Below are 27,926 nucleotides of genomic sequence, written 5' to 3'. Positions count from 1 at the left end.
TGTTCTGTGGTCAGTGGAGACATGGAACAAAAAAGACACAGGCGAACTGTGGAGTACTCAAACTATAGCACAGAGTTTATTGGGACTTGAAGGACACAGTGGGTTTGGCTTTCACATGCACTCAGCACTTTGCTGTACATCACAATAAGAAGGAAAAACTCCCTCGTTCATCAGCTCCCTCCTCCCCGCGTCCTTCGCTCGTCCGTCCCTTCACTTCCAACGAACTGTGTGTGTTTGCGTTGACGCGTTCCCCAGTGAAACAAACAGAGCATGACAGTCAGGGAATAAACAAAGTGCTGATGTCTGTGTGGGCATTGTCTGGGAGATCATACTAACAAGGAGGCACTTCAGTCTGATTCAGATTTTTTTTTTCCCATATCAAGTATGCAAAGAAAAAAAAAACAGGCTTGCATGAAATTGTAAGGACGATTAAAAATTACTGCATGGACCGGCTTTCACGACATCAAATAGAGAAAATACCACATTCTTAAAACAAGCAGAGGAGACTCGGGCTCTTCCCCCCCGTTTAATTGGCTGTGCTGCTGCGAGAAGGCCACTTCTTTGTGTGGTGTTTTGCAGGATCCTCTGGCGTCTTCCTCTTCCCCTTCTGCTCCAACATGAACAAACTGGACTGATTAAATAAAAATTCAAATAGGATAAATGCAGCTGTCGATACCCTGTGTCTTCAATTATGGTTGAACACAAAACAAGAGGAAGACCCTTTAGATTTGTGAGGCATTTTGAAGAGCATGTTAAGAATAAGTGTAAAGGGGCAAAATATAAAAAACCCTGTACAGCAATGGCTACGCAGCAGTGTCTTTTAAATGGAAAAAGGCATAGGGACAGCAAGAACACTTTTAGTTTCGGATGTAGAAAATAACCAGCGTGTGAGAATATCAATACAACAATGTGCCTTAATGGTCAGAGGTAAAAACACTTTTCATTTGGTGACAAAACAGCATGACATTATTTTAAATTGTGCAAATTGTAAAGTCAGGCTGAGTGCATGTGTTCCTCTCCATGGGGACTGTGCAGAAAATTGAGCACAAAAAAAAAAACTAAAGAAGAGATTTTTGTTTCTGTACAGCATATTAATTCGTTTTCAAACTCCACATAATGTCAAATATAAAGTGACACTGTAAACCGAGGGAGACGTCCGTGTGTATACGATGCTAACATCAGTGGAATGAGGTATGCAGAAGCGAAAGGGATACAGCTGTCCATACTTACACTTGTCCATGCAATGAAAACACAACACGATTCTCACAAGTCTGTGTCTGTGTTTGTGTGTCTGTGTGTGTGTGCGTCTATCTGATTGTGTATGTATGTATGTATGTGCTGTATGTGTGCTTTAAGCAATATGATATGTCTGCAGGCTCATATTTAAAGAAAGTGTATAAAACGGATCGAGCATTCTGATCCTCCTGTGGTTCTAAACGACGGCTAAAAACCTTCAAAAAATAACCCCCAAGAAATCAACATGACAACAGTATCACAAAACTAAACTGTAATCTTTGGCCTGAGTGTACGCAAGGCAATGTACATTATGTGTTGAGGTTGCTGAGGTGATGTGTTCTGAATGTTTAAGGAGTGAATTGAGGTATGGGAGGAGGAAATACAGAGAAAGAATAAGTTAGAGTGTGAGTTGTACAGATGGTGGGGTGTAAGTAGATGGAGAGATACCGGTACAAGATACAGGCCAGAAAGTAAAGGAACTGAAAGTGAGTGGAAAAGAAATTCAGTTTCTGGAAAAACAAAAATTCACTAAGACCCCATCTTCTATTCCCTATGGTGGTCTTTATTATACAGTGGATCCCCTGAATATTAGCTTGTTTTCTATCTTTTTTCTGTTTTCATCAACATCAGTGGCTCTGCTCTATAGTCCAACAATCCTGAGGGTGAGTAAGGTTTGTCCCAATATTTCCAAATGTCTCTGCAACATTAACCATCCCACTACAAATGCCCAGGGTCTCAGGGCCTGGTCACCCCCCCCCACCCCCACCCCCCACACCCATGGGCTGACCGTTTAGGCTTTTTAGACAGGCTGTCTCGAGCTGCTGCTCAGGCCCCGACTGTGGACCAATCAGCAGCAGGGAAGCCCCTCGGAGCTCCTTCCCTTTGTGTGTGTGTGTGTGTGTGTGTGTGTGTGTGTGTGTGTGTGTGTGTGTGTGTGTGTATGTGTGTGTGTGTGTGTGTGTGTGTGGCTCCCACACTGTCACTGTGCCACTAGGGGGCAGAGTTGGACATGGAGTCCACGGAGTTTACACTGGAAGACTGCACACGGCTGTGGGAAATGGACACTTCTGGGTGCTGCAGCAGAGAAAGAGATAGAATTGTGTGGGTTAATTTGTATGGGGGTGTGTGTGTGTGTGTGTGGGTTTATGATATGTGTATGTGCGTTCACTTACATGCCTCCTGAAGATCCTGTCCAGCAGGCTGCGTCTGGGTGGCTCTGGCGGTTGATTCCAGTCCAGATCTGGAGGTCTCGTCCCTTGAGGCCCAAACACATTCAAATCTCTGAAACATTCAGTTTCTATCATCTGAATGAGAGGAGAGGAGAAGAGAGGAGAGAAAATTTGATGAACTGTGGTAGGTGAGTTCTTCCAGCAGTTGTACAAACTGCGTCGAGGATTTATGTCATATTAAGTGGACACACTTACCTCATTCTGCCATGGGATGGAAACGCTGCCTGTAGCAAATTTGGAGTAGAAGTCATTGTCAGTTTGGTCCAAATTTACTCCCTTGACTGTGGAGAATTGCTCTATGTCCAAAACATCCTTACAATACACTGCCCGGGGCTGGGAGAGGGCATTGACCACGAAAAAGATGGGGTTGGGAGGAAAAACAGGAGACAAGTTTATTTTAATAAATAATTTACAGTATAATTATGGAATTTTACTTGCTGTTGTTGAAAGGACAGATTTTTCTTCCAGAGGCCATTTTGAATTATTCTGGTTAGTGTAAGGATTAAAAAGAAAAGGTCCTTACTGAGCTTCACTCTAGGTTTTAACAGTGGGATTGACTGAAACATGCAGTGTGTACTGTAATGTGAGCTACTCACATCAGGAACAAAGGGAGGCTCCACTATTCCAGCCTCCAGCCTCTTGAAGTTGATGTTTTTGAAGAACGAGTGGGCCTTGACACCCGCTGCCCCGTCCACCTGGCACCCCAGCCTCTGCTTAGGGTCTTTGGTCAGCAGCTGGGCGAGTAGAACCAAAGATGAATCATTAAATAATTACATCACCCGTCCATTTTCACCACACCAACATCTTCCCATTAAGCCTCACCATTCTACAGATGGCCTTAGTGTCCTCTGTAAACTTGTCATTGTACTCCTCCTCTTCCTCCTGCACTCTCCTCTCCACCTCCTCCCGTTTCACCCGTTCTTTGCGGGCGCGAAATGGTGATCGCCCGGCGGTCATCTCATAAACGAGACAGCCCAGCCCCCACCAGTCAGGACTCATGCCGTACTTTTCATTGTTTATCACCTCCGGAGCTGGAGAGAGAAAGGGAAACAGGTTGTTATGGTTGAGAACTTGCAATTACTCAGGTAAATTTACTCATGGAAATGTTGACTATGGTGTTTCTTACCCATATAACCCACAGTCCCCACCCTGCCTCTGATGAGTTCTCCCTCAGGCACTTTGATGGCCAGCCCCAGGTCAGAAATACGGATGTGTCCTGCAGCAAAACAGCAGTGAGAATGATAGCGTGAGAAATAAAGCCTACATCAGCAGCAAAACAAAAATGCTGTTCATAACCAGAAATCTAATCTTTCAAAACTCACCATTGTCATCTAATAGGATATTCTCCGGTTTCAAATCCCTACAAATAACACAGCGTGTGAGGTCAGCAATGTGTCCAAGAACAAAACATTCATAAAATGATCTTCAAAATGTGTTTAAGACTGCGTAACGTATACAGTGTTACCTGTAGACAATACATTCCCTGTGCAGATGCTCGAGCCCGCAGCAGATTTGAGCAGCGTAAAACTGGACCCTGTCTTTCTCAAAGCCCGGCGTGCCCATGTTGTAGATGTGAAACTTCAGGTCTCCGCCGTTCATGATGGTCAGCACCAGACACAGAGCGTCTTTGGTCTCATATGCATATGCTAAACTCACCTGGAGGACGGGGAGAGCGTGTTTAGATGGTGTAAAAGTGTGAGGGACGAGACATGCTGGCAAAAGAGACGGCGAGATGACATCAAGCGTGCTGCACATACTCTTCTCTTATGTTTACTCACAACAAATCTGCTGTTGACTTTCTCTAAAATCTGCTTCTCGTTGAGTGCCATGGACTCTCCTTTCCTCTTCTTTATCCTCTTCTTCTCCAGCTTCTTGCAGGCGTACATCTTCCCTGTCGCTCTGACCTGGCAGGCACACACCTGGGAGGAAAAACAAAATAGCAAATATTATGGTTATTTAAACCACAGTATTTTTAAGCATCATCATCACCAACATTTATCACTATTACCAAAAACTGTATCTCTTACCTCTCCGAATCCCCCCTTCCCCAGCACTCGGTACTGCCTGAACGTGTCTTTAGTGATTGGTTGCCTGACAGAACACAGACACAGCAAAGTCCATTAATAGACTCTCATATAGTATTGATTAGGGCAGAGATATTATCTGCGGAACTCAGTGCCATCCTGAGTCTGTTTCCTGTACAGAGGGTGGGGCCTCTCGGACGCAATTTCACTTTCCAGACACGGATACAATCAAGGCAGCTCTGAAAGCCTGCTGTTTACTTCTGACTGCCTCTGACATACACTTTCCATAAAATATTTTCCTGTCTATAGTCGTTACACTCCTCTAAAATGTCTCTGAAGTGAAGTGTAATTCTTTCCAAGTCAGTATTCCCCACCTGCCACTGGTCAGTTATTACATGTTAGTATATATTATATTAACAGTGTTGAAAAATATTTAGTTACCTGTGCATTACAGAGCTTAGATCTATTATTTCTATGGTATTAGAGGGCACTCAGGTTGTTTTAAGGTGTGATTTAGATTGCCAAGAAAAAAGATTTTTTTAATGATGGTATAAGATATATTATTCGTGATTTTATAATTACACCTATGTTTAATCCTGATTTTTGTGATCTGTCTTATGTTGTTTATAACTCAGTGTTATGATTGCCTATCTTGGCCACAACCCTCTTAAAAAAAAGAGATTTTAATCTAAATGAGACTTTCCAGGCTAAATACAGCTTTAATAAATACACTTAAAAATTTCTAAAATGATTAACTGACTATGGATAACTAACCATATATATGAAAGTACGTACGTGTACTTCACTTGACTGTGCTCCATTACATAAATACTGTACTTTATACTGCATTATATTTTCTGACAGCTATAGTTACTAGTTAAAATACAATACAGTGTAACGGGTTAAACTACCTAACAATAAAAAAAATGGCTAAAATCAGTTTCACCTGCACCAACTATGACATTAAAATGCTCCTCAGACAGTGATGAACTTGTAATAATAGACTTAGACTTAGACAGACTTTATTAATTCCTTTGGGATGACTCCCTCTGGGAAATTATGTTTTTTTTTTGTTGTTGTTTTTAAAAAATTGAAATAATATTACATACAATATAACATTTAATAGGAGCCATTTTTCTGCACAATGACTACTTTTGATATTGATATTTTAAGTACATTTTGCTAATAATACTCACACTTGAAGTAAGTAAAGTAAATAACTGAGACACTTGCTTGTTATGGTGTATTTTTGTAAGTTCACAGGTTAACCCACAGACCACAAATTTACCTCTCTACTAAAAACATCTTTGTGCTGTGAGCATTTTAATATTTTGAATATTTTAATATGTTGAATATATGAAATGGGTGCCAAATAATAATACCTCTCCAGCATTTTCCACTGCAAGAATCGATCAAAATACATGGAGTTCTGGTAGTCTGAGAATGGAGCTCCACTCAGGTAGTCATGAACGGCCCTGGTCAGACACACAACACATCAAGTCCCAACTGTTACAAATGAGAATACGATGCGCCCTCAGATTCAGTTGGCAATATCTGTGCTGTTTGTAACATACATGAGATTAAAAAAAATAGAGACAAGGCAGAGGGAAAACAGGTGAGAGTCTAGCAGACAGGTGAGAGGGAGTAAAGTCAGAAAGGAAACTCACTTGCGGCAGTTGCTGAAGATCTCCTTACATGGACTGAGCTCGAGGTTCTCTCTGCACTGGTCTGCAAAAACTTCTGCTATGTCTACACGCTGAGGTGACTACATCAACACATGTAAACACACACAGTGACATATGCGCACACATACATAAATATATTACTTTTTTATTGCACACACTAATCAAACTAAGGAGAAACATACATAACTTCTCACTAAGCACAGACTGGTATCAGCACATGTTCATGTAAAAATTACATTATTTTTGTACTTTTAATGTGTACATTGAATTACTACACCCCAGTAAGTACCCTTGTGAGTGTTTGGGAGGCTTTCATTCAGCTGTAACTCAACATCATTGTCTGCTGTCCACAGGTTTTTACCATCAATCACTGTAAAAGGATACTAAATACACTTTTACAACAAAATGTGAAGTAAAGAAGGTTTAAACACTTATCAGATAAAGATACTTACTTGTTTTGAGAGAAAAGTCTTGATTATCTGGTCCCCTCTGCTTTTTCTTTTTTCATCAGGTGTTACCTCATAGTCTTCCTAAATAACAAAATAACTGTCATCAACAATGTCCTTTGAGGAAGTTCATAGTCACATGTATTGTATAAGTAGAAGTGGGTGCCACTCTGTAAGTCACCTCTTATAAAGAAGATTTATATAAAAAGATTTATTAGGTTGTCACAAATAGCATTAATAAATAATTTACTGCATTTAATACTTTATAGATCAACATTAATAAGATCATCTTCTGGGGTGGTGTTTATCCACCATGATACTTTTTAGCTCTTTAATTCACGTAAAGATCAAACAATGGACTGTTTGACCTCTGAACTTCTGGAGAAGAGCTTCAGTGCATCTGGACCAAAATGTATTAAGTGTTTATTAAATCAATTGATTAATTTACAAAAACTGTTTTGTTAAACATTAATATATCTGTTTGTTACAACTTATAAATCCTTTACAAAAAGCCCAGATGGAACGATAAGACACCAAATATACATTTGCAGTAACATAAGCATTTATTCCAAAAAAAAAAAAAAACTAAACTAAACTAAATTCTTACATAACACAAAATAACGAATAAAAACCTTGTCTCCTCTCCCAAGTTCTAAAAATAAAATATGCTACAAAAAGTCTCCTTTCCTAGTCAAGTAAAGTCAACTCAGAAATCAGACCTGTAATATGATTAAAGAAGGAAAGACTCCTTTAATGGAATAATCATCCAACCAGAAGATTTCAGCTAAGATGAAGGACATGTTACTAAAAAGTACATCCTCTTAAATTATACTGATGATGATTTAGGATCAAATCCTTGGCCAGAGAGACTAGAACCAGATTCTAAACTTTCCACCCTTTCTCTGCCAAACTTCAATCAAAGTCTCTCTCTGCCCTCAACGAGAAAAAAAATGCTAAATTTGTTGTTTATGTATGTGTGTTAGAGTAGCTGCTGTTAAGTCGTGACGAGGCCACTTCACAGACACACACCTCTCACTCTCTGTATCTCTCTGTGTGTCACTGTCAATCACACATTAACATATGCTGCTCTTGGCTCCGTGTCTGAACATACGAAGCCGTTGATATGTGCTGGACATATTGGACATCTTGCAGGGCAACAATGTGAAAAGCACTCTGGTGCATTTTGTAGCAGCCAGCACTTGTAACTTCTCAAAAGGGGGGGGGGGGGGTTGGGGTGAGGTGGGGGGAGCAACACGGCGCCCATGCTGCATGCTGTGGCCCTACTCTTTTCTATCAGTGGCTTTTTTCCAACATGGTCCTGTGTTGCCTGGCAACCACACAGTAAACACGGCGGGATTCCTTGAGGTCCTGGAGTGTCACAGTGTGTCACACCAGCGACACCGGCTTTCCACTACAAAACGCGCGCGCACACACACACACACACACACACTCTCTCATGTATATATACAGTACCTACACACATAAGCCCGGAGCTTAAGGAAAAAGAGGCTTTAAAAAGCCACAGCGTCACTGACACTTCAGAACAAAGCTAAAAGAAGCCCAACAATACATATATACAAATGTAAAGGTATATATATATATATATATATATATATATATAGGAGTATGACTGTAATACTGAAGTAGAAACAGCAAAAGAATGAATTGTGATTGCTGCCAAGTGTTGATTAACTCAGGCTTTGTTTTCAGAGGCTCCAGTGAAATTACACACGCACACACACACACACACACACACACACACACACACACACACACACACACACACACACACACACAGAGTAAATGAGCTGTCTGACTCCCACCCTTTGCCAGTGGGGGGGTCAGCCAAAGGGAAAAGAAGACGCCCCTTTAGCCTTTTGGAAGCAGAGGGGATCCAACACACAAAAGCACACATAAAATTTGTACGCACACACACACACACACCTTCTCATGATGTAAGAAGAATCACTGGAACCCCTGAGCACATTCTTTCCTCTGCTGCACACAACGAAAACACACACACACACACACACACACACACATACACAATGTCTCCAGTCCTCCTGAAACGATGGAGTTCATGGCTTCAGAGAAAGAAAAACCCACATCTTTCCCATATATCTTACTAATTTTTCTGGCTTGATCAACAAACTTTATCTATTGTAATACTTTCTGGGAAGCGTGGTGACTAGATTACATAATGAAACTGTTTCTAGTAAACTTCATAACCGCACAGGACTCGCATGTTATTTAATCACTTGAAATACAAGCACCTGCCTGGTTGTAATCACCCTCAGGCCTGGTTTATTGTCAGTAAAGTGGTGAGGATAATGCTCAACACTGAGCGCGGCCACAGAGTTCGTCACATGGACTGCAGAATTAGCTCCAACATGTGTTTGGGATGAGTGTGTGTAAATGGTTTCCCCGTTGCAGTGGTCAGTTTTAGGCCTGGATGGTTGAAGGGGGCAGAGAAGGGGAAGGATGGGGATGTGTGAGTGTGTGTGGGGGTGGGGGGTAGAGGGGGTGTCGGAGGATTAGGATTGGGCGGGTGTTGGGATTGGAAAGGGGGCGGTGTGGGAAACAATGCAGTTCTTTCTGCCCTGTCACATGCCCGCAAAGATATTCTAGGCATAGATAAAGACTTAAATGTGTCATGTGGGAGGTATTCTGTCTAGACGCACAGAGATTGGAGGGCCAATGGAGGTGGGGGGGCAGAGAGGGGATGTAGGGGGTTGAATAATCACTACTCACTTTAATTGTCTCCTCTGGCTGCATGGCCCAGCGCGTGCATACTTTCGGGCTACGTTGTAATCAAAGTGAGTGCACTGAAAAAAGTGGATGGGTTTTCTAGACCTGCTTCATCCTGGAAAGAGTGATGTCTTTCCCCCCACTAGTCTCAGCATTATCACACCTGGGAACATTGAGGGAATTGACTGAGCCCCCACCCCTTTTGTGGTTTACAAAAGTGACAATTTTTACTGCTCGAAAATTGCAATAATTTTTCTTTGAAACAATAACATCAGCCAATAACGTCCACGACTGTGGATGTTATCTGGCTGAAGTGATGACTGTTGGTGATCTCATCAGATGTAGCTAGCTAGCATAAACTAACTCTAATGCTAAAACTCTGTGAGTTGGTTGAAAATTCTTGAGTTGGCTTTAATGTCTCCAGCTGATTCTTTTAAAACAAAACTCTTAAAAACTTAAGCTAAAGCTAGATGTCCCAGGCAAAAAGTCACCATCACATACTATTAATCCATGCAGAGGAGTAATGCTTTAGGTTTCTGCTTTGGTGTTTGCATTTCAAACAGTATGTTTCACAAGAGAAAAGCTAAGCATTCTTCACTTCATTTGAGGACGAGGGTTACCGATGACTTTGCCAAAATGTTAACACCAACACATTAGATAGTGTTACTTTGGCAAATGTAGCACTGTCTAATGCAAGTTTGGCTGGAGTGGAAGTCTAAGCTTCCCCAAACCAAATAGAGAGTAGGGCAGAGCCACTATCATTATTCTACACTATTATAAGCTCCCATTTTGGCAGCCAGAGGGCTGATTTTCCTTGAGTAAGGTGGATGTTATTTTTCAAAACATAACGCCACAAAATAATGTAATTAGCTCATGACTTGACCTTTACTTACTGTTTTATCCATTCCTTACAATTTGCTCTTGGTGGTTTTGGAAAGGTTAAAAAGACACCACCCACCATCCTCCTTGACATACAGAGTATCTGTCTTATTATAGCCCCATGCACACTACTCAGCAACTGGAGAAATCTGTTCCCAGTTACTAAGCTATGATTGGACAATATCTGTTTTGGGGTTGGGGGTAAGTGAATGCTCAATTAAGAGTAAAATGCTTTGTTCACAGACACTTTGATTGTGACTATTAAAGAGATAAAGACAGCTGATTGTTGATTTCCCAACATTTTCCCAGGGATATTCCAGGATTCCTAATGGTAAACTTATGGTACAAAGACACCCACTCAGTGGGTGGGCGTGCGCGCGCACGTGTGTGTACCATTGCGTCCAGTAGCTGGATGCATCGTTGCAGTTTAGGTCTGGTCTCACAGTAAAGACGGAAGAGGAGCCGTCCAATGGGCTGTTTCTCACATATGCTGACATAATCCCTCTCTGCAATAAGAAGAAAAAAGGGCACACACACTTTAAATAACAGCCAGTAGACAAACCTGCACACTTCAGATTCAGGTGAGCAAACACAAAACCCGTACCAATGCTGTTTCCCAGCTCAGTGCACTGGCTTATATGGGGGAAGCGGAGGATCTCCTTCCATTTTTTGCTCCTCCCTTTCCGCTTTCCTCCTCCACCTGTCGCGACAGAGAAAAACAAGAGGTGAAAATGTTATAATGAAAGAACATAAAGCTGTCAACATTTATTTTCACTAGTGAGGAGCAAATGAAGGCCTAATGGCTAAAAGGAGTGGGGTAAAGGGGAGGTGGGGGTTATGAGTGGGCTCTCCCCTGAATGAAATCATAGTCTCAGTGTGTATATATAATTCATAGATTATGTCTCACTTCCTCCATAAATCTCTCCTCTCTCTGCTGACTTTCTTCCTAACTCAGTAGCTTTACTGAAAGTGGAACAGTGTGTGTTTAATGTGTGTGTGTGTGTTTGTCTCCACACAGACAGAAAGCCTATTCTGACCGGCTCAGTTCCCATCAGAATCCGGGACTTTGCCAGACTGGATTCCACTGCTCTGAATAATCATGCATCAGCTTCCTGCAGCAACATAACACCATCATGATCAAAAATCACTTACATCCACATCATCTCCTTAGATCTATAAAGGAAACTTACTGTGCAGTCATCCATTAATTTAATTTATCCTGTCTTAAACTTGCCTTTCACATTTGACCACCTCCACATTTCCCGTCTTAACTATGTTAAAATTCCCCTCTGCCCATCCACCAGATGGGATTAAATACAACTTTAAGCACTTCACTTCACTGTTTTCCATCTATTCCAGCATGCTGTGCCGTACGTCATGTTTTATTTTTTTCTTGATAAGACTGCTCTAATGAACTGACAGGGATTTCCTTTAACCGCTCTGTTCAGTGGAAATTGGCTGTGAGCGTCTCGCCTAATGTGAGAGGCAACATTAAGAGCATGAGAGCAGAAGAGGCAATGACAAGCAGACATCTTTAAGTAATAACCCAGGAATGTGAGAGGCACTACGTCATGCTGGAGCCTCTGAGTGAAAGCTTTAGCAGTTTTCCCATCAATTCTCCTGAATTACTGCCTCATCCTTCCTCATGCTGCTGTGTGAAATTTATCTCAAGATGAATCTTAGACACAGTGTGCTGCTTTTGTAATATTATATGACACGAATTCAAGAAATTTAAATTCTTAACAATGTGAAAATTTAAGACCTGAGACAACTGACCATTCGCGATGTGCCACCATTGCTATTTAATATTGATTTCCATACCAGCAGCACACAAAGACAGTTTCTATATATACCACTCCAAATTCATGGTATTTTATCATCAGACTAAATCTCTAGCCGACAACGGTAAATTAAGTCAGCTGAAGTTATCTGACGCTAATTCTGTGATATGGCTGAAAATTGTCAAGTTGATTCAACTTAAAAGGGCCCGAGATATGAACCAGATGGCTACATACTGTACATGACACCATGTTAATACTGAGGCTAAAGCTACTTTGAAGCAAAAGTCAGCATCCTCACCAGTAATTCATGTAGAGCACATATAAATGTTGAGCAACATTGTTCTTGCATTGTGGGGTACATAGTACAGCATTAAAAATAAAAATGGAATTAAAATGTTAGATATGCTTGTTTGGATGCTACCTAAAGAAAAACACATTTGAACTTTTTGCATTTTAATTTGTGTTTTCAAACAGTCTCTTTAACAAGAGACAGATGAGTGCTAGGCACTGAGCTTAGCAGACCAAATGGTCTCTCAAGTAACAAGTTTGGCTGAGGTTGCTGGAGTCTAAACTTTCTAAAACCCAATAAAGAAAGAACAGAGCTGCTAATGTTAGCAGAAACTCTGCTATTGTATCATCCAAGGCCTCCTTGGGTCCCATGCAGTGAGTGTGCCAGTCCTGAACAAAACTTTCTCTAACATAACTTGAGTAAATATATATTGTTGTTAATGCAGCTAATCATGCTAGGTAGCAATGCTAGGTTACTTGTGTAGGTGGTAAGCTGGTTAGCCAGGCATGCTAACCATTGCAGCTTACATTAGAGTGACAAACACACTTTTTAATCCATTCCCTTCATTTATAATCCACAAAAAGGGCTTTACAGGCCCTTACTCTGACCTCAGGTTGGGTATTTTATTATTTTATTATTATTATTTTCAGGGTTGCCAACTCTCACGCTTCTGATGTGTGACACACGCTTTCACTCTCAATCTCACACTGTCATGCTGCCCAAACAGTTCTCACAACAAAACCATATGAACTGGCGGGACTGGCATAAGCAATCAGTTCAGAGGAAGACAGAGACAGAGGCAGCAGGAATGAGAATGTGGGAAAATGGAGAAGATGAAACACACGTACAGTGTCCAGAAATGAGACTATCACAGGTAACTTTTGCTAGCAGAGATTACTGTTTACTACACTTACATCCACATTTTGATTCCATTATGCTTGTAATTTGTCATGATTTGTATGTAATATGTTAAGTCAATGTCCACACGTGTTCAATTAGCTAATTAAATCTCTTCATATCTTCCCCATAGACCAGAGACAGGAAGTGTGTTAATGGAACTTTGTGCCCTATGTTGGGTCAGTGTAAGTCTAACATTGTGAAGTGTTGTGAGTATTTACGTAGGTGGAGGTCCTTGGGTGACATAGTCAAGCTCCTTAAATATTAGACCTAAGGTCCTGCTTCAAGTGTTAGCAGCTGCATACTTTTTTAATCCATGATGGTGAATTGAGTTTAAATATGTGCCCGTGACTTAGTGTGCATACGTGTGATTAAACCCATGGCATCAAAATCTCACTCCAGCAAGGTACCCAAAGTTGGCAACCCTGTTATTTTATTATGTTTTTTAGATAGAGGACCCGTCATTATTGCAGCTCACACAGACAAAATAGTAGCCATATCACCACAGACAAACACGAAGCATGAATGTATTAATAACTCAAGTCAAAATATCCTCAGGAGGATCATTAACTCCTAGCACCTGCTCCTCATCAACATTACTGTAGACCAAACAAGCTATAAACAGGCACACTTCCTTATTCAAGCACCAGTTGTTCTCTGAAAACAGTTAATAGGTCTATGTAAAGTTATGCTCTGCAACAAAACCTCAGTGCACTCTGCTGTGTTGCTGTGTGGTCCAATATTTTAATATTTTAATCTCTTTTAATAAAAACATGACGTCTGCCAAAAAGCACAACAGTACAGTGAGCAGAGAAGGTCATTCCCCATGGGGGCCACCCTGCTAAAAATGAATGCACTTGTGCTACTGTAAGGCATTTGTGGATCAAACTGTCCACCAAATGGAGTAGATTTCCTGTGAAGGGTCAACGCCATGTCAGATAATTGTACCAAACATCAGCGCTCCACCCAGGCATTCAACTTCTACACAATGCTGAGACAACCGCAAATAACGTAGTTCCTTCTTTTTCTTTCTGTGTCCTGTTTGCTTTCCCTTTCTTTCCTCCCAACCTATTTATTTTTCATTTTCTCCCGCGCTCCCCACCTCCCCCTCCTGCTTTTTATAATTTGTGTCTCCTGCCATCACCTTCAGCCCTTTCTCTGTTTCCTGTAATCCAGTGTGGTTTTTTTCTTTTCAGACTTTATTGAGTATTTTCTGTCATCATCACCTCTACATCATCGCGGTTAAGTTGCTGCCAGCCAACGACTGACCTCATTTGCTGCTTCAGGCCCATCAACCCCCTTTGTTTTAGGGTTGGGTAAGGTTGCTAGTTTACAGCTTTATGGGCGTATAGCATGAATAGTGCTATAGATCAGTGGTTCCCTTCCTTTTTGGCTTTTTTACCACCCCAACAAATCTATTTATGGCCTATCGTCACAAAAGATTATCCAGTAATTCGATTACAAAGAGCAGCAACAACTAGAGTGAAAAAAGTGAGGAAGCTTTTTTTCTGCTTTGTCATCCTGTTATTCATCCCTTCATCCATCCTGGGAGTCTTGACCTCCAGGTTGGGAACCACTGCTACAGATGATCAGATGCACAGTATGACTGAAGACAGTGTTCTGTTAAGGGGCCAAATTTTTTGCCAAATATAGCACATTTATCATCATCATGGCCAATAAAACTTTAACTGTCATTTGTCACTGTGTGTGAAAAAAGAGAGTTAGGGTGTGGGAAAGTTAGTGGAGATGAAAACATCCAAACTGCCTGCCAGTGTCTTACCAGTACTCCTGTCAGCATATTTAATTTGTCCAGCTGTAACAAACTACTCATTCCAGGAAGGAATATGAGAAACAGCAGAGGCCTGTTGGGTGCAGAGACCTGAACATTCATACACAAACACACCCAACCGCTCCCATAAACATGCAAATATTATGCATAAATTATTCTCCATCTCTGAATAACAGAACCATCCATCTGGATGTAATAAGTAATTTCCTGTCTCATCCCAGTGTCCTTTGACATCTCTGATGTCTGTGGCCTAAAAAACCCCCAACCCTAAATCAGTTCAAAGGAGTTCAAGTTCTGTGTTGCATTGTTGGTGGCTGTCAGCTGTTGTGTATCTGCTCACTGAAGGGGAAATATTTTGGCGGGATGTAACAAACTAGGTCTGGCGGGGAAGTTTACCAAAGGATTGTAAATATCAACATAAAGGGAAGCACTGCGATTTTAAAATCATGGTATGAAGCAGCAGGAAAAACCTCCACTTGCACATGTTCTGTTTTATGTCCAGATCAGTAACTCTGGGTTTTTGTTTAACAAAACTGGGCAATTAAAAGTATGAATGTGCTTGTAAATAAACCCTTGTGTCCTCACTCCCCCATCTATTTCTTTCTCTGTCAAGCAACCCTCGCTTTCTCATGGTCTGTCACTTACACATGAGTAGAAATATGCACTGCGCCATGGGTACGCTGCACACAGGAACTCGTCGGCCTAATTTGTTCCATGCGGGCAGTGTGGTTGCCGCCCTTTATTTGTGTTTCTGCTTAGCAGCTCTGACATCATGAAGGCATGTCAAGTGAAGCAAAAATAAGGTCAGAGAGGGAACGACATCCGTCTGGCGCGTCACCAGGGGGTTACCGGCATCCCAAACATCTGTGTGTGTTTGTGCGCACACAGTGTTTCCTCTGTGACCTCTCTCTAGTGATGTCCTCATGCTCAATTTAACCGACTCGGGCAGTCCTGCAAGCCCTATCCATCCACACATTCAAAAACGTCCCTGCGTAGCTGTGAGGTTATGTTCATAAAGTGTTGAGACACAAAAGAATACACACACACACACACACACACACAGTCTTTGAGGTGTCAAACACCTCCACTTGCATTGTCACTCCAGACGCGCTGTGGACAACCAGCTGAAACCACATCCTGAAACTCATGCTGTGCATCTGGCTTATATGTAACAACATCTGCAACAGAATGTGATGAGAGCGTGCTGGAGGAGAGGAGTGCTGTGTGACTATGTGCTATTCTCTACACCTACACTGTGCAAAAAGTGAGAACAATTTTGGTAGATTTCTTTGACTCTTTGCACTCATCTCCTTCCTGCACCGACCTAAAAAATTTCATCCTCGTTCACAAACAGCTGATTATCTCTTTCTGATTATCCAACTCTCGGTCACATTCTCACATCAAATCCTTTGTCCGATCTGTTAAATGTCGGCCTCGCGGTTGAGTCATACCGTGGTGGTCAGTGAGGTACCAACTCAGTGAAGCCAGCCACCATCAGACTATCATACAAACGCCTTTGTTCTCTCAGAGTCTCCCTCTTCCTTCTCTCCTACAATGTCCAGCTGTTCAATACTTGGACTTGATTTGCATTAAGTCTGCAGATAAAGGCAGGCATTTTTATGTATGCAAAGCATGAGTGGTAAATAGACAACAAGCAGATGACCACGCAAAAAAGAGAAGTTTGCATTGGCACTCTTTCTAAAACATCTTCTTCCTGCTTTGAGGGGACCTGCCAAGTATACAGTTCAGCTTTATCATAGCAGCATCTAGGTGACATGGGACTAGATATACATCTCCTGCAAGCAAAGACAGAAGACAAGGCTGTTTGGCGATAAATCACCTTTCCAGACTGTGCTTTTTGTGGTTTGTGCAACAACACGTGTGCAAATTTGAATATGTTCTTACAGCACAAGCAGAGATGTAGAGATGCAAATAAACATGGAAGATGAATGAACTTAACACCAGTATATACCACGTTTTACCAGATTGTTAGATATACCGGTACAAGCTACTGTACTCCAGCTAACAGCACTGCTATAAACCCCACTTGTTCTCACTTGCTCACGCTTATCAAGCTCTATAGTAGTATTAATATTTTATATGCCAGAGACATTGTCCTCCACTTTTATCTCTACACGTGACTAACTTGTTATTGAAAGGAGGACACGTTAAGGTTAGCCCCTAGTTTAGTTAGGGTTAGTGTGCTTGTGTGGGTGGTCTGTGTGCCACAGGAAACCGGGGGAAATGCTGCCCAGACCTGAGCAGAAGGGGAGGACTATAGCAGGAAGACGCTCTTTGTTGCCCTGTTCCACCATGATGTCATGTCGGTGCCTCTGTCCAGCTGCCTTATTACCATCCTGAACGAGCCTCCCTGTCCACGTATTCCTCATTATCGCAATAATAAACGGGATGATCCTGGCTGTAACATCTGTTAAGGTGCTCAAAGCAAACATCTGTGACGTACATCATTTATCTGGCAACACTCGACTATTCTTTTGGCTGCAGCGGGGGTCACATGTTAAACCACTTAATGAGGGGTCATAAACTCAAAATCAGTCATAGACAATAAAAGGGAGATCTTATCGGCAGTATTGATGCTAGCATACAGCTTTGTCCCCACACCAAGTGAGCTGCGTTGACAATAACACCTGAATCTAACTTGACCTTAACCATGTCACTATATTTAGCATGAAAGTTTAATATGTTTGATAGATTTAGACATATTTTCACAGTGTAGCATGTTGCCCGCAATTACATTTGAACACAGCCTTAAGAAAAAGAATTCACAAGGGGACTATTTTCCTATCTTTATGTCCTTGTAAACATTACTGCTATAAATAGCAACCAGCCCAAGGGCAGGAGCAATGTGTTAATACAAACTAAGGTGGTCAAACCGGTCCATGACCTCAGAGCTGGTGAGCTATGACAGTTGTCGCTGGAGTAACTGTGTCTGTGAGTGTGTATGTTCATAAGTGAATGTGTAGGAAGACACTCGGTGTGAAAACTTGCATGCAAGGGCAGAAACCTCACAAAAGCAGCAGAAGGAAGGGTACATTTCCTGTCTGGGAAGAGTCAGGTGCCACAAGTTTCCTGTTCTATAAATATTTAAAATATGGAATGTGAAGGGCCCAACAAAGCACCACACACAGTGCAGGGAACGCTGGGTAATACATGGTGTTTGCTCATCCATAAAGATCCAGGAGGACAGAGCATAGTCCACATGAGGCTAGCCATAATATGACGCACCTAGGCTCTGACACGATGTTAGTGTGTTTGTTCACCTCCATAAATGTTTTGATAGGGGGAACATTATGGCAGCGTAATCTTAAATCTCTATGAGGGATGGCTTTTATTTCTTCTCGCTTAGAGTGTAACTCTACAGTTACATCACAAGTGAGCAAACATGGAGGAAAGTGCTTCCAGTGAAAGCAGGACTTATCAAACTGATGGAAAACATGGTGCATGTGGATAGATATTATTGAGCATGGCCATGTGTGCGTGTACACACGCACACAGACACACACAAATGGCACAAAAACCTATCCCGGAAACAGGGTTAAAGTGATTACATTGCCCTTCTCAAGCTGTCTTTATCATTGAAGTTTGCTCTCCATTTCCTTTTGGTCCTCAAACACACACAAACACAATCTCACACTCTCTTCATGGAGATGTTTGTTCCATGTCTATGTTGACATTCCATGATCTTTTGTCCCTCTTGTAGCAACATCCCTCGAAAGGAAAGAAGAAAAAAAAAAGGTACTGGAGAGTGTGCTGTGGCCTTAACTGAGCTGCACTGCTGAAAGAAAGCTGCTGTTTCAAACTCAGAACAAACCTTAAAGAAGAGTAGTTTGCGATTTATTGTTTTCACAACATTAGATGTGATAAACTGCTCTCTGTTTCTCCCAGAATTCACTGTGAAGAATCCACAGGCCATAAACTCCCAAAAATAATCTACGGTGGCTCATGTGGGATTATACCCACATGACTATTCCTTCTGCTGTTACCTGTTACCTTTAAATAAATTGCACGGCCTCATGTCCTCACTGTTTGTGCATCAGCATGTTTGCATGGATGCGTACCAAATGAAAAAAGTGCACACATTTAGCTCCTCATACAGAAGGAGACATTAGGAAGGAAGCTTCAAAAGTTACAGTATTGATTATTCACCGATTAATGCACATCAAATATTCATTGGATGGTCCATTAAACAGATATGGCAGCGGTGCAGACCACAGGAAGCACATCAAGACCCAATAAAATGCTGCATAAGTAATCACCTGTATGTCTGACGTGGGGGAAAAAAGATATCATCAGCTTGGCTGCTCAGTGCATTCCTGGAGTACTTTAGTGACGAGCTGTTAAAATTCACATTTTTCTACACCCACTTTCCCTCAGCCCGCCTTGTCTACTTCTACTTTAGATAATTAACTCCTATATTTCCCAGAATTCCATTCGACAACCCCCAGAGAACAGGCGTGAACTTGTTGCATCCAGCTGAGTTACGTATACTGTATGTGTGGGTAGAAGCAGCAATAACAATAGAGATAGTAAGAGCCAGAGAGCTGAATTTTTCCACTCAAGAAAAAATGAGTCACACTCCTACTCAAAACACAGCGAGCCTTGTGGTGTATTGTCGGCGGAGAAATGGGTATCTCTGCTTCTTCTCTGCTTTATATCTCGATGTATCACCGCTGGTAGAAGATGGGGAGCCAAGAAAGGAGCCCATTAATTCTGAAATATTCATATTAAAAAAAAACCCTGACATTAACTGCTGACGCAGAAAACTTCATTTCAGTTTCAACTGAAACTGTGCTGAAAATATCTCAGCATGGGGGCGTCCAGTAGCTGCATGATTAAGGTGAATAACCACAGAATATACCCAGTTTGGTAGGCTGGGGGGGGCTTTGTTGCAGGTCAACCCTTGTGTCTTGTCTCTTTCTAAACTGTAATATACAGACAAATTGTTAGAAATTGTTTTAAATAATAAATTAAAAAGACTTTATATGAGACCTGAAGATGGCAGTTTACAGATGCTGCCCATCCAGTCTGACAGAGCTTGAGAGGATCTGCAAGGAAGAATGGGATAAACTGCTCAAATCCAGGTGTGGAAACCTTGTAGAAACTTAACCAAGCAGAATCAATGGTGTAATTGCTACCAAATGGGCTTCTAAAAGTGCTGAATTAAGGGTATAAATACTTGAGTATTATGGGTTATTCCGTGTAGACTGGTGGACAAAAATGGCAATTATATGCACTTACAATTAAATCTACAACACAGTTAAGTGACCAAAGGGGAAGGGATCTGAATACTTTGAGATATTAGAGGTTGAACTGCAAAGAGGTGTGTCTATTGTTTAGCCTACCTTCACTGATTTCAATGGGATCAACAAGATAGTAGGAACACCTGTCAACATAATGCAGTAACACAATGCAGTTCAACAGCATCACAAACTACAGCCTCCAAAATGATCACACAGTAGAATCAACACCCCTTTAACACAATTTCAACGAAACTGAAAAATCTGAAACCTTGTGTGCCAAATCATGGGGGAATTACATGGATGCCTGAAGTTTATGCTCAAAAACTGGTGAAAACACTGGCTGGGTCTCTGGATGGCACTAAGGTTCCAGGAGTCCTGAATGAACCTGGTTCAAGAACCAGAGCAAACTAGGTGGAAAAGTGGTATTTCAAGCTGTGCTTAGCTTGCAGCATGCTAACATGCTAATTACATAGCTAGCATGCTGAAGTTTAACAGGTATTCTGTTTGCCATCTTAGTTTAGCGTGTTAGTATGCTAGCATTTGCTAATTAGACCCAAGTTATCATTATTATGTCATTATTTTGGCAGGTTTTTGGTAAAATGTTGGACAAAATAAAATACTGAGCTTCATTTGGTGTGAGATGAAAATTACAGCGATGATTAAAATAGCTTCGGTTCATCCTGTGGAAAAAATTCATGGCAATCCATCCAATAATTGTCTAGACATTTCAGTCAAAACTACAAATAGCTTCATCCTCTGGGGACCATGAATGTCTGTACCAAATTTCAAGCACAGTCTGTCTCTCAGTTGTAACAGTTCAGTCTGAACCAAAGTGGTGGACGGCACAACTTTATTTTTGGGTCACTGACTTAATACTAACAGTGTTTCCAGTAATCCTGACTGCCAGTAAACACAGTGTCTTGGGGGGTCTAATGTTGCAGGTTGAGTGCTCCTGAAGCAGGCATGCCGGGAAGTAAAAACATTTAAAAAACAACAACAACAAAAACAAACAAAAAAAACCCCACACAGCTATCACTATTAATAATCAAAGTGAATCACCTCTGAGAGAAGTGATGAATATGAGATGTGTAACAATGAACAGCCCTGTAGCTACTTATAAGACACTTCATAAGTGTTCTTTTCCTATCCCTCACTTCTTTCCCATCAGAAGAACCCAGTGAGGAAATGACTGGCTGGTTTTCCTCTCGTGTATTTTACTCTCCCCTCCATTAAGGCTCTCTACCCAATAAAAGTCGACGGCATTATGTCATGGCTCCGTCCTTTCAGAGGGGTCCCCGAGGGAGGAGCACTCCAGGCAAGTGTTTTTGTTTGTGTGGGAGTGAGAGAGAAAGTGTGTGACAACAGAGACAAAGTGTCTCCTGTATATTATTCATACCGAAGTTACTATTATCTGACGGGGGGGTGGGGGGGTCAGGTGCTGTGTGTTTGATGGTTGAGCTTGCACAGTCGATCAGGTTACCCAGCTCATTTCACTGAAATTCTGTTAGCTGTAACGACGGCAGCTCCACCAGCTTGCCGAGACTTGCTGTGGCATCACACAAGGAAGGAGCACCGCCTCCCCTCCACCCCCAGCCCTCTGCAGCACCAGCTCCAAGCCACTGTGCACGTTCAAAGCCCACACAAATCCCTTGTACAGACAAATAACTCACATTTGTTATCTTGTCTCATGCTTAGCTTCTTGTGCTGACTAATCAGCTGGTCTGTAATGTTTGCACTAATCAAAATATCCTCTCAGGGGTGCAATGGGGCAGAAAAAAACTGATAGTAAGAGTAGACACAGCAGAATCCAATCTGGGCTTGTTGCAATCTAAATCTGGGACTCAAGAATTCTGTTGAACTTTGGAGGATGCCAAATGACTGCATACCACCATATTTAGGTACTGACTGTGTCAGGTTTTCCCCTTTGGATTCTCCCATTTGTGCTTTTACACAAAATGCAGTCCTACATTGATAAAAAACCATATAATGCCAGATACTATTCAAGATGTAATTACAGTGTTTTCCACTGTTATCAATTCAACTGCTGATTCTTTTCCCAATTAATCATTTAGTCAAGGAGATGTCTTCAAATGTCTAACACTCTAACACAGTTATTTAAAAAACAGAAAACAGAGAAAAATCACATTCACACACAATTCACACACTGGAGGAGCTAAAAATAGCACATTTCGGGCATTTTAACTTTTAAAACATTGATTTTATTTCAGTAAACTATTGACCAATCATTGCACCTGAAGATTATTCTGTAATTCTCCTCTATAGGCTGCTAACAATTTTTTCAACAAGTGTGATTCTCAATCTAATGACAGTATTTAAATCTTTTGTCTGAGACATACGTGTGTTTCTCTCAGTGCTAACGTTCTACTGTATGAAGCACTTCCCTGCTCTGAATTTGTGGTGATTTTGACTTGATTTTGACTTATGTAACTACAACATCCAAAAACAAGACAGCCCAAATGAGAAAGCCAGCAGGCAGCCGAGTGGAATTCGGTCTAGTAGCCCAAACTAAATACCCCGGCTCTGTTACCGCAATTCAAGAAAGGCATCTGGATGCAGCAATGCAGTTTTTCCCCCTTACTCTCATTCACTTCGACAGCTGATGACGTTCGCTCGCCTGGCTTGGAATCTATGGCTGCTGCCAGCACGAGTTGTGAATGGGGAGGCGGGCAGAGGCACACACACACACAAGCTCAGGGTCTACTGCACTGATGTTGCTCTCGTCAGAGCGGCCGAGTTCAGGTTACATTTAAACAAAGGAATTCACCCCCACCCCCTTCATCTGCTAACGCTCACATAAATCTTCAGCACACCCTGGTATTAAACCTGCACACTCAGTCTACCTGTGTGTCAGCTAACGTTAAAAAGCCCCATCCAAACAGCTGGGGCTGGAACAAACGGCCACATCAGGCCCCAACAACTTTGCACAACTTCTTCCTGATCTGCTGTGACCCCCACACACCCCAAATGTTCTCAGCTGACAAAGATCACACGAGACAGCGGAGCTTTTCAGATCAGCACATCAGCGTTTCCTGCTGCTCTGACATGGTTAACAGCACAGGAGCTGTCAGATGATACTCAGATGACCACACTGGAGATCAGGGTGTTTCATTTCACCGCACACTCATCATCCATAAAGTATCTTCCACAGAGACCGGAGAGCAGCTCCACAGGAAGATGGAGCTCAGATGGCAGTGGCCCACTCAGTTTGTTATGTAATGATCAATTTGATTAAATAGCTTATGGGCTGCATCTGACTGATAGTGTATAATACCATTTGGCTTTATGTAAGATAGTAGTCACTTCACGAGATGGCTCAGTATGGTCAGAGCTGCCTCTTTTTTCTACGAAAATCAAAATGTGTTATGTTTTCCACTCTGTGATTATCATGAAATAACATATTGATCGTAAATCCTCTTTGATCCAAGAGTTTTAACCGAGCTCCAGCTGGTTTGAGTCTCCCATCTCAAAGTTCTCATAATCAATGACTAGTGTTCACAGGACCTTGGCAGCAAAACCCAGACCAGTAGTGTCAGACCAGTCATCGCTGACACAGAGGAGCCAAAGAGCGATACAAGGTTGGCACAGGGCCTGTTTTGCTGCCTCTGGCTTGGGGATATCAATAGCTTTTTATTTCTACGCTTCGCTGCCGCTCACACTGTTTTACTGATTTGGGAGGTGTGAGGACGCTGGCATAAACAAGGCAAAGGCTGCAGTGTAAACTAGGCCTTCCTGTCGTGCGTCCCCGGGAGCGCTTTGGACTGAGGATGCTTGCCTCTCGGGTTCAGGCGCTGCCCGAGACGCACTGACATAAACAAACAGGGATAAACACTCTTTATTTGCTCCATTCGCATTCTCTCACTGTTGCCGGTATGTGACCTAAAAGGAGCCTCTGTGTATACTTTACTCTGCTGCCATTCATATGAGTGAGAAGCAGAGGAGTTACCACCAGCGCACAGGGATCTGCACCGCCTTTGGCACTGGGCCCTGTAAGATAAAACCTCTAATGATTCAGACAGTTAAAAGACACGACCAAGAACACGCTCACAACAGTCTGTGACATATTTCAGTGAGCAGGCTGCAACAAATCTTAGCTCAACTGTTGAATCAGTCTCACACGGCTGCGTTTGTAGGGCCACTGATCAGGCTTGCTGAGAAAGTCGTGCTTCAGTTATTAACTCAAAGAACCATCTCATCCCTTCATGTAAAATTGTGAAAGGCCTTTTTCTCTCCCACACACACACACACACACACACACACTCAGTTAGGGAAGGGACTGGAGGAGCACCAATGGAGCAGCTGGGACAAGCAAGATCTGTCACAGGTCATTAACTGTTCTTATTAATTCATGAAGCTTAATTCACCCGACCCAGTCGCGCTCCGCTCCCATGAAAGAAACGTCCAGTCTGACGTGCACGCAGATGCATCCTTCATAAGAGTTTCGACAGCACGTCAGCTTCCTGTTTCACTTTATTATTCCATTAATTCTCATGAAACTCTCTCCGGCCTCTCCGCAGACTAGCCCCCCGTTTTCTTTTTTCCTCCAAAGTATGTCATCATTGTGGAGATAAATGGAAGGAGCTGCCAGAGGCATACTGTCTTCGCCTGCGTCACCCTGCAACTCCACAGAGGCTGTTGCCACATGAAACCACGTGCTGCCTGCAGCGAAACTTGTGTATGCACTTATGATAGTCTGTGCATGTTTTACACACACAGCAGCACAGAGTTCCAAGGAAGTATAATGCTGGAAGGTTTTTTTTTTTTTTAACAAGCTGATTCCCAAACACCTCCAGAAGACTTCAAGGAAGTTCAGATGTGGCCCAAGTGCCTTAAGGAAAAACGTCATTCCTTATCAGTTAAAGTCACTGGGCATTATTTCAGTTATAGAAGGAAAAACAAAGACTATTTTCACCACAATTCATCCTCCTCTGGATAGTTTAGTAATCTAACAAAAACTGCTTTAAATGACAGTTATAATTTGATCTTTTTAATGCATTGTTGCCAAGACTGCTGACAGTCCTTAAAAGTGAAATATGAGTGTCTCCATTACCTGATTCCCATTCATGACAGGCAATCATGGAGTCAGGCTGTGTAATGTTTACCTGCTGGCCTTCCTCCTGCCCTCTGCGCGACCCCCCCAGCACACACAAACAAAAAGCAGCCATTAATGACACTATGTACCTTCTTATTTCCGACTACACAATCAAAGTGCATGATCTGGCCTTCCTAGAGGTTTACTCGCGTATGCACACACACAAACACACTGATAACCACAGTATTTTTCTCTGTGCAGGCCCCATACACAGATTTCAACACCGGTCACGTCATCAGATCACCGTTCAAATGCCAGCCAGCCTGAACTCATTTATTCCCTTCTCAAGTAAAAAGGAGTTATTCCCTGCTTTCAGACTGTGTGTGCGTGTGTGTGTGTGTGTGTGTCTCAGCATGAATAATATTGCGAAAGGGCGCATTCATTTGCACAGACAGCGAAAGCGGATGTGGGAGGCAGACCCCCCCCTCACCCCCCGTTTCATATGTGGGAAAACGCATACGAGCTGTCAAAATCAGTGAGAATAAAATAATCCACGAGGCTGATCTCAGGTTAGGAATGATCAGAGGATGGGTAGCAGTCAACGTCAAGTGTTGATATTGCCCTGTAATGTTGCATAAGACTTTTTTTCTGTTGCATCTGTAGGATTTACCTGCTGTAGTGAGTCGTACAGTCCGCAGGGCTACCTAGTGCCGTCATCATTACGATGATTCCCACCTTTTCTGCATATTGAACGCAAAATGTGCCACAGCCAGGCCTATACTTACTATTTGCACTTAGCTCTTTTATGTGTCAACTTACCCTCTCTCGCTTTTAGCAGTACAGTGTTGGCTACTATGTTCTCCAGCTCCATCAAAAAAAGAAAAATCCTAAATGCAGAGGTTTTCGGTACAACAAGCGTCTGCAGCGAAAACAGCGTCCTTCAGCTTGTACGCTGTATGTGTATGTGTGGGGTCTTTTTTTCTCTTCACTCCTCGTCGGTATCCGAGCAAATTTCACTCATATCAAAGTCGTAACGGATAAAACAGGATGTCATAGATTTGCTTGCAATGTAAGCTGGGCATGGTTCTTGTTGTGGGCTGGAAGTGCGGCGCTGCATTTCTACTCCAATCCCCCCAAAACCATTCCATGCGTAATTTTGGGAGCGGAATCTCTCCGATGCAGAGAAATGACTGAAGTTGGAGGCGCCGACGTACGCGAACCGGGGGTCCCCTTCTCCGCGGATCCTTTACAGCGGTACACCAGGATACTACCAGCTTTACATTACAGCAGCAGGGGTTGGCTGAGTGCACCAGAGAGGACATCAGCGCACCCCCCACCCCCCACCTCCCTCCATCCCCTCCCCTCCCCTCCCGTGTTGGTGCGTAATCAAAATGGGCCGGGCCTCGTGTGTCACAGCTGCGTCAAGCCAGAGACAGGAACAACTCCACCAGAAGTTCAGCCAATTTGGCAGCAAAATAAAACTACCAGTACTAGTTGTTTTTTTTTGTTTTTTTTCTGCCTCCGCTCCGTGTATATTACAGCCAGAATAGAAGTTGAGGGATGCACCACATCTTAAAATCTAGGAATAATTATTCAAATTCACATTTTCTGTGTCCGGTCACAACTTACCATATGTGGAAAACAGCCATGGTCCTCGTACACAGGTGTTCACACAGGTGTAAGCCCCTGCAACACCTGTGTGGGAGGACTTTGTCACACATTACTCCAGATGTGAATGCATGTCTGCTGAAACTCTTGTTGTAAAGACCTTAAATCCTCATTGTTTCTTGCCCTTGCCTGAAAACAAAACTGTTGTCTATGTTGCAATGACACAGATGATGGTAAAATTAGCAGCCTTAATGAGGTAGTAGTGAATGTGGAGTAGGGGAAAAGGTAAGGTCGCCCTCTGGTGGTTGAATTTCTACATGATGAACTACAATTGTTTCATGAATAAGGTTATGGACACACCGCATCAGGCAGCACTACCTCTTGACCTAATCTGGCTGTCTTTGTGCAGTCACAGACATGTTTCTAATTACTGTAATCACTTTATGAACATTTGATAATGGTATAAAATGAAGAATGTTGGATTCATCTGAGAGAGAGCAGGTAAACACCTACATCCTACATTGATAGATATATTTAAGATACACTCTTCATTCTGGTGAAAGTCTAAGGTAACGTCTTCAAATTAACCTGACAGTCCATACAACCAAAGATATTCAAATTACTATTATATGACAGAGAAAAGCAGCAAATCATCACATTTAAGAAGCTAAAACCAGAGAGATGTCAAGCTTTTTGCTGTAAAAGTGACTGAAGTGATGATCAAAATAGTTTCAGATTCATTTTCTGCTGATCGACTAATTGTCACAGCTGTAATACAGCTTCAACTTCAACACAAGTGAGGACTACGTTGTTAAAACACCAATTTTTGTCTTCACGGCAAATCTGACAATCCACTCTAAAGAACAGACAGTTTGCTTGTTTGTTTGTTTTCCTGTTATAGAATTTAAAACAACCTCAGAGACCCATTACATTAGTGTCCGGGAAGATGTGTCATGTGATGCCTGTCTGACATGGTAAACCGTGATGCAAACTGAGTGGAGCCA

The 27,926-nt window shown here is 42.2% G+C and overlaps 1 protein-coding gene across 1 annotated transcript; it reads right to left on the bottom strand.

Moving 5' to 3' along the window:
- Positions 1–49: 49 nt before the first annotated feature.
- Positions 50–26,657, bottom strand: grk5l (G protein-coupled receptor kinase 5 like). The gene is made up of 16 exons (XM_018669451.2): positions 26,134–26,657; positions 10,852–10,947; positions 10,641–10,753; positions 6,627–6,704; positions 6,157–6,254; positions 5,872–5,964; positions 4,493–4,556; positions 4,244–4,384; positions 3,931–4,121; positions 3,788–3,825; positions 3,592–3,681; positions 3,288–3,496; positions 3,062–3,199; positions 2,661–2,798; positions 2,409–2,540; positions 50–2,310 (listed from the first exon to the last, which is right to left on the bottom strand). Exons 1-16 carry the CDS (start codon positions 26,183–26,185, stop codon positions 2,227–2,229), a joined length of 1,755 nt encoding a protein of 584 aa, XP_018524967.1. The 5' UTR covers positions 26,186–26,657; the 3' UTR covers positions 50–2,226.
- Between the last annotated feature and the right edge of the window lie 1,269 nt (positions 26,658–27,926).

This window comes from Lates calcarifer, linkage group LG13 (assembly GCF_001640805.2).
Source record: "Lates calcarifer isolate ASB-BC8 linkage group LG13, TLL_Latcal_v3, whole genome shotgun sequence".
Lineage (NCBI taxonomy): Eukaryota > Metazoa > Chordata > Actinopteri > Centropomidae > Lates > Lates calcarifer.
Note: the sequence above shows the minus strand (reverse complement) of the source record. Positions and strands in the feature narration are given on the sequence as shown.

Excerpts from the sequence above, each read along its gene's own strand:
- grk5l (XM_018669451.2), bottom strand. The coding sequence starts at position 26,185 with ATGGAGCTGGAGAACATAGTAGCCAACACTGTACTGCTAAAAGCGAGA. Across the intron at positions 10,948-26,133 it reads ACTGCTAAAAGCGAGAGAGG|GTGGAGGAGGAAAGCGGAAA; the intron begins GTAAGTTGACAC and ends CTGTCGCGACAG. Across the intron at positions 2,311-2,408 it reads ACAGGATCTTCAGGAGGCAT|CACCCAGAAGTGTCCATTTC; the intron begins GTAAGTGAACGC and ends TCTCTGCTGCAG.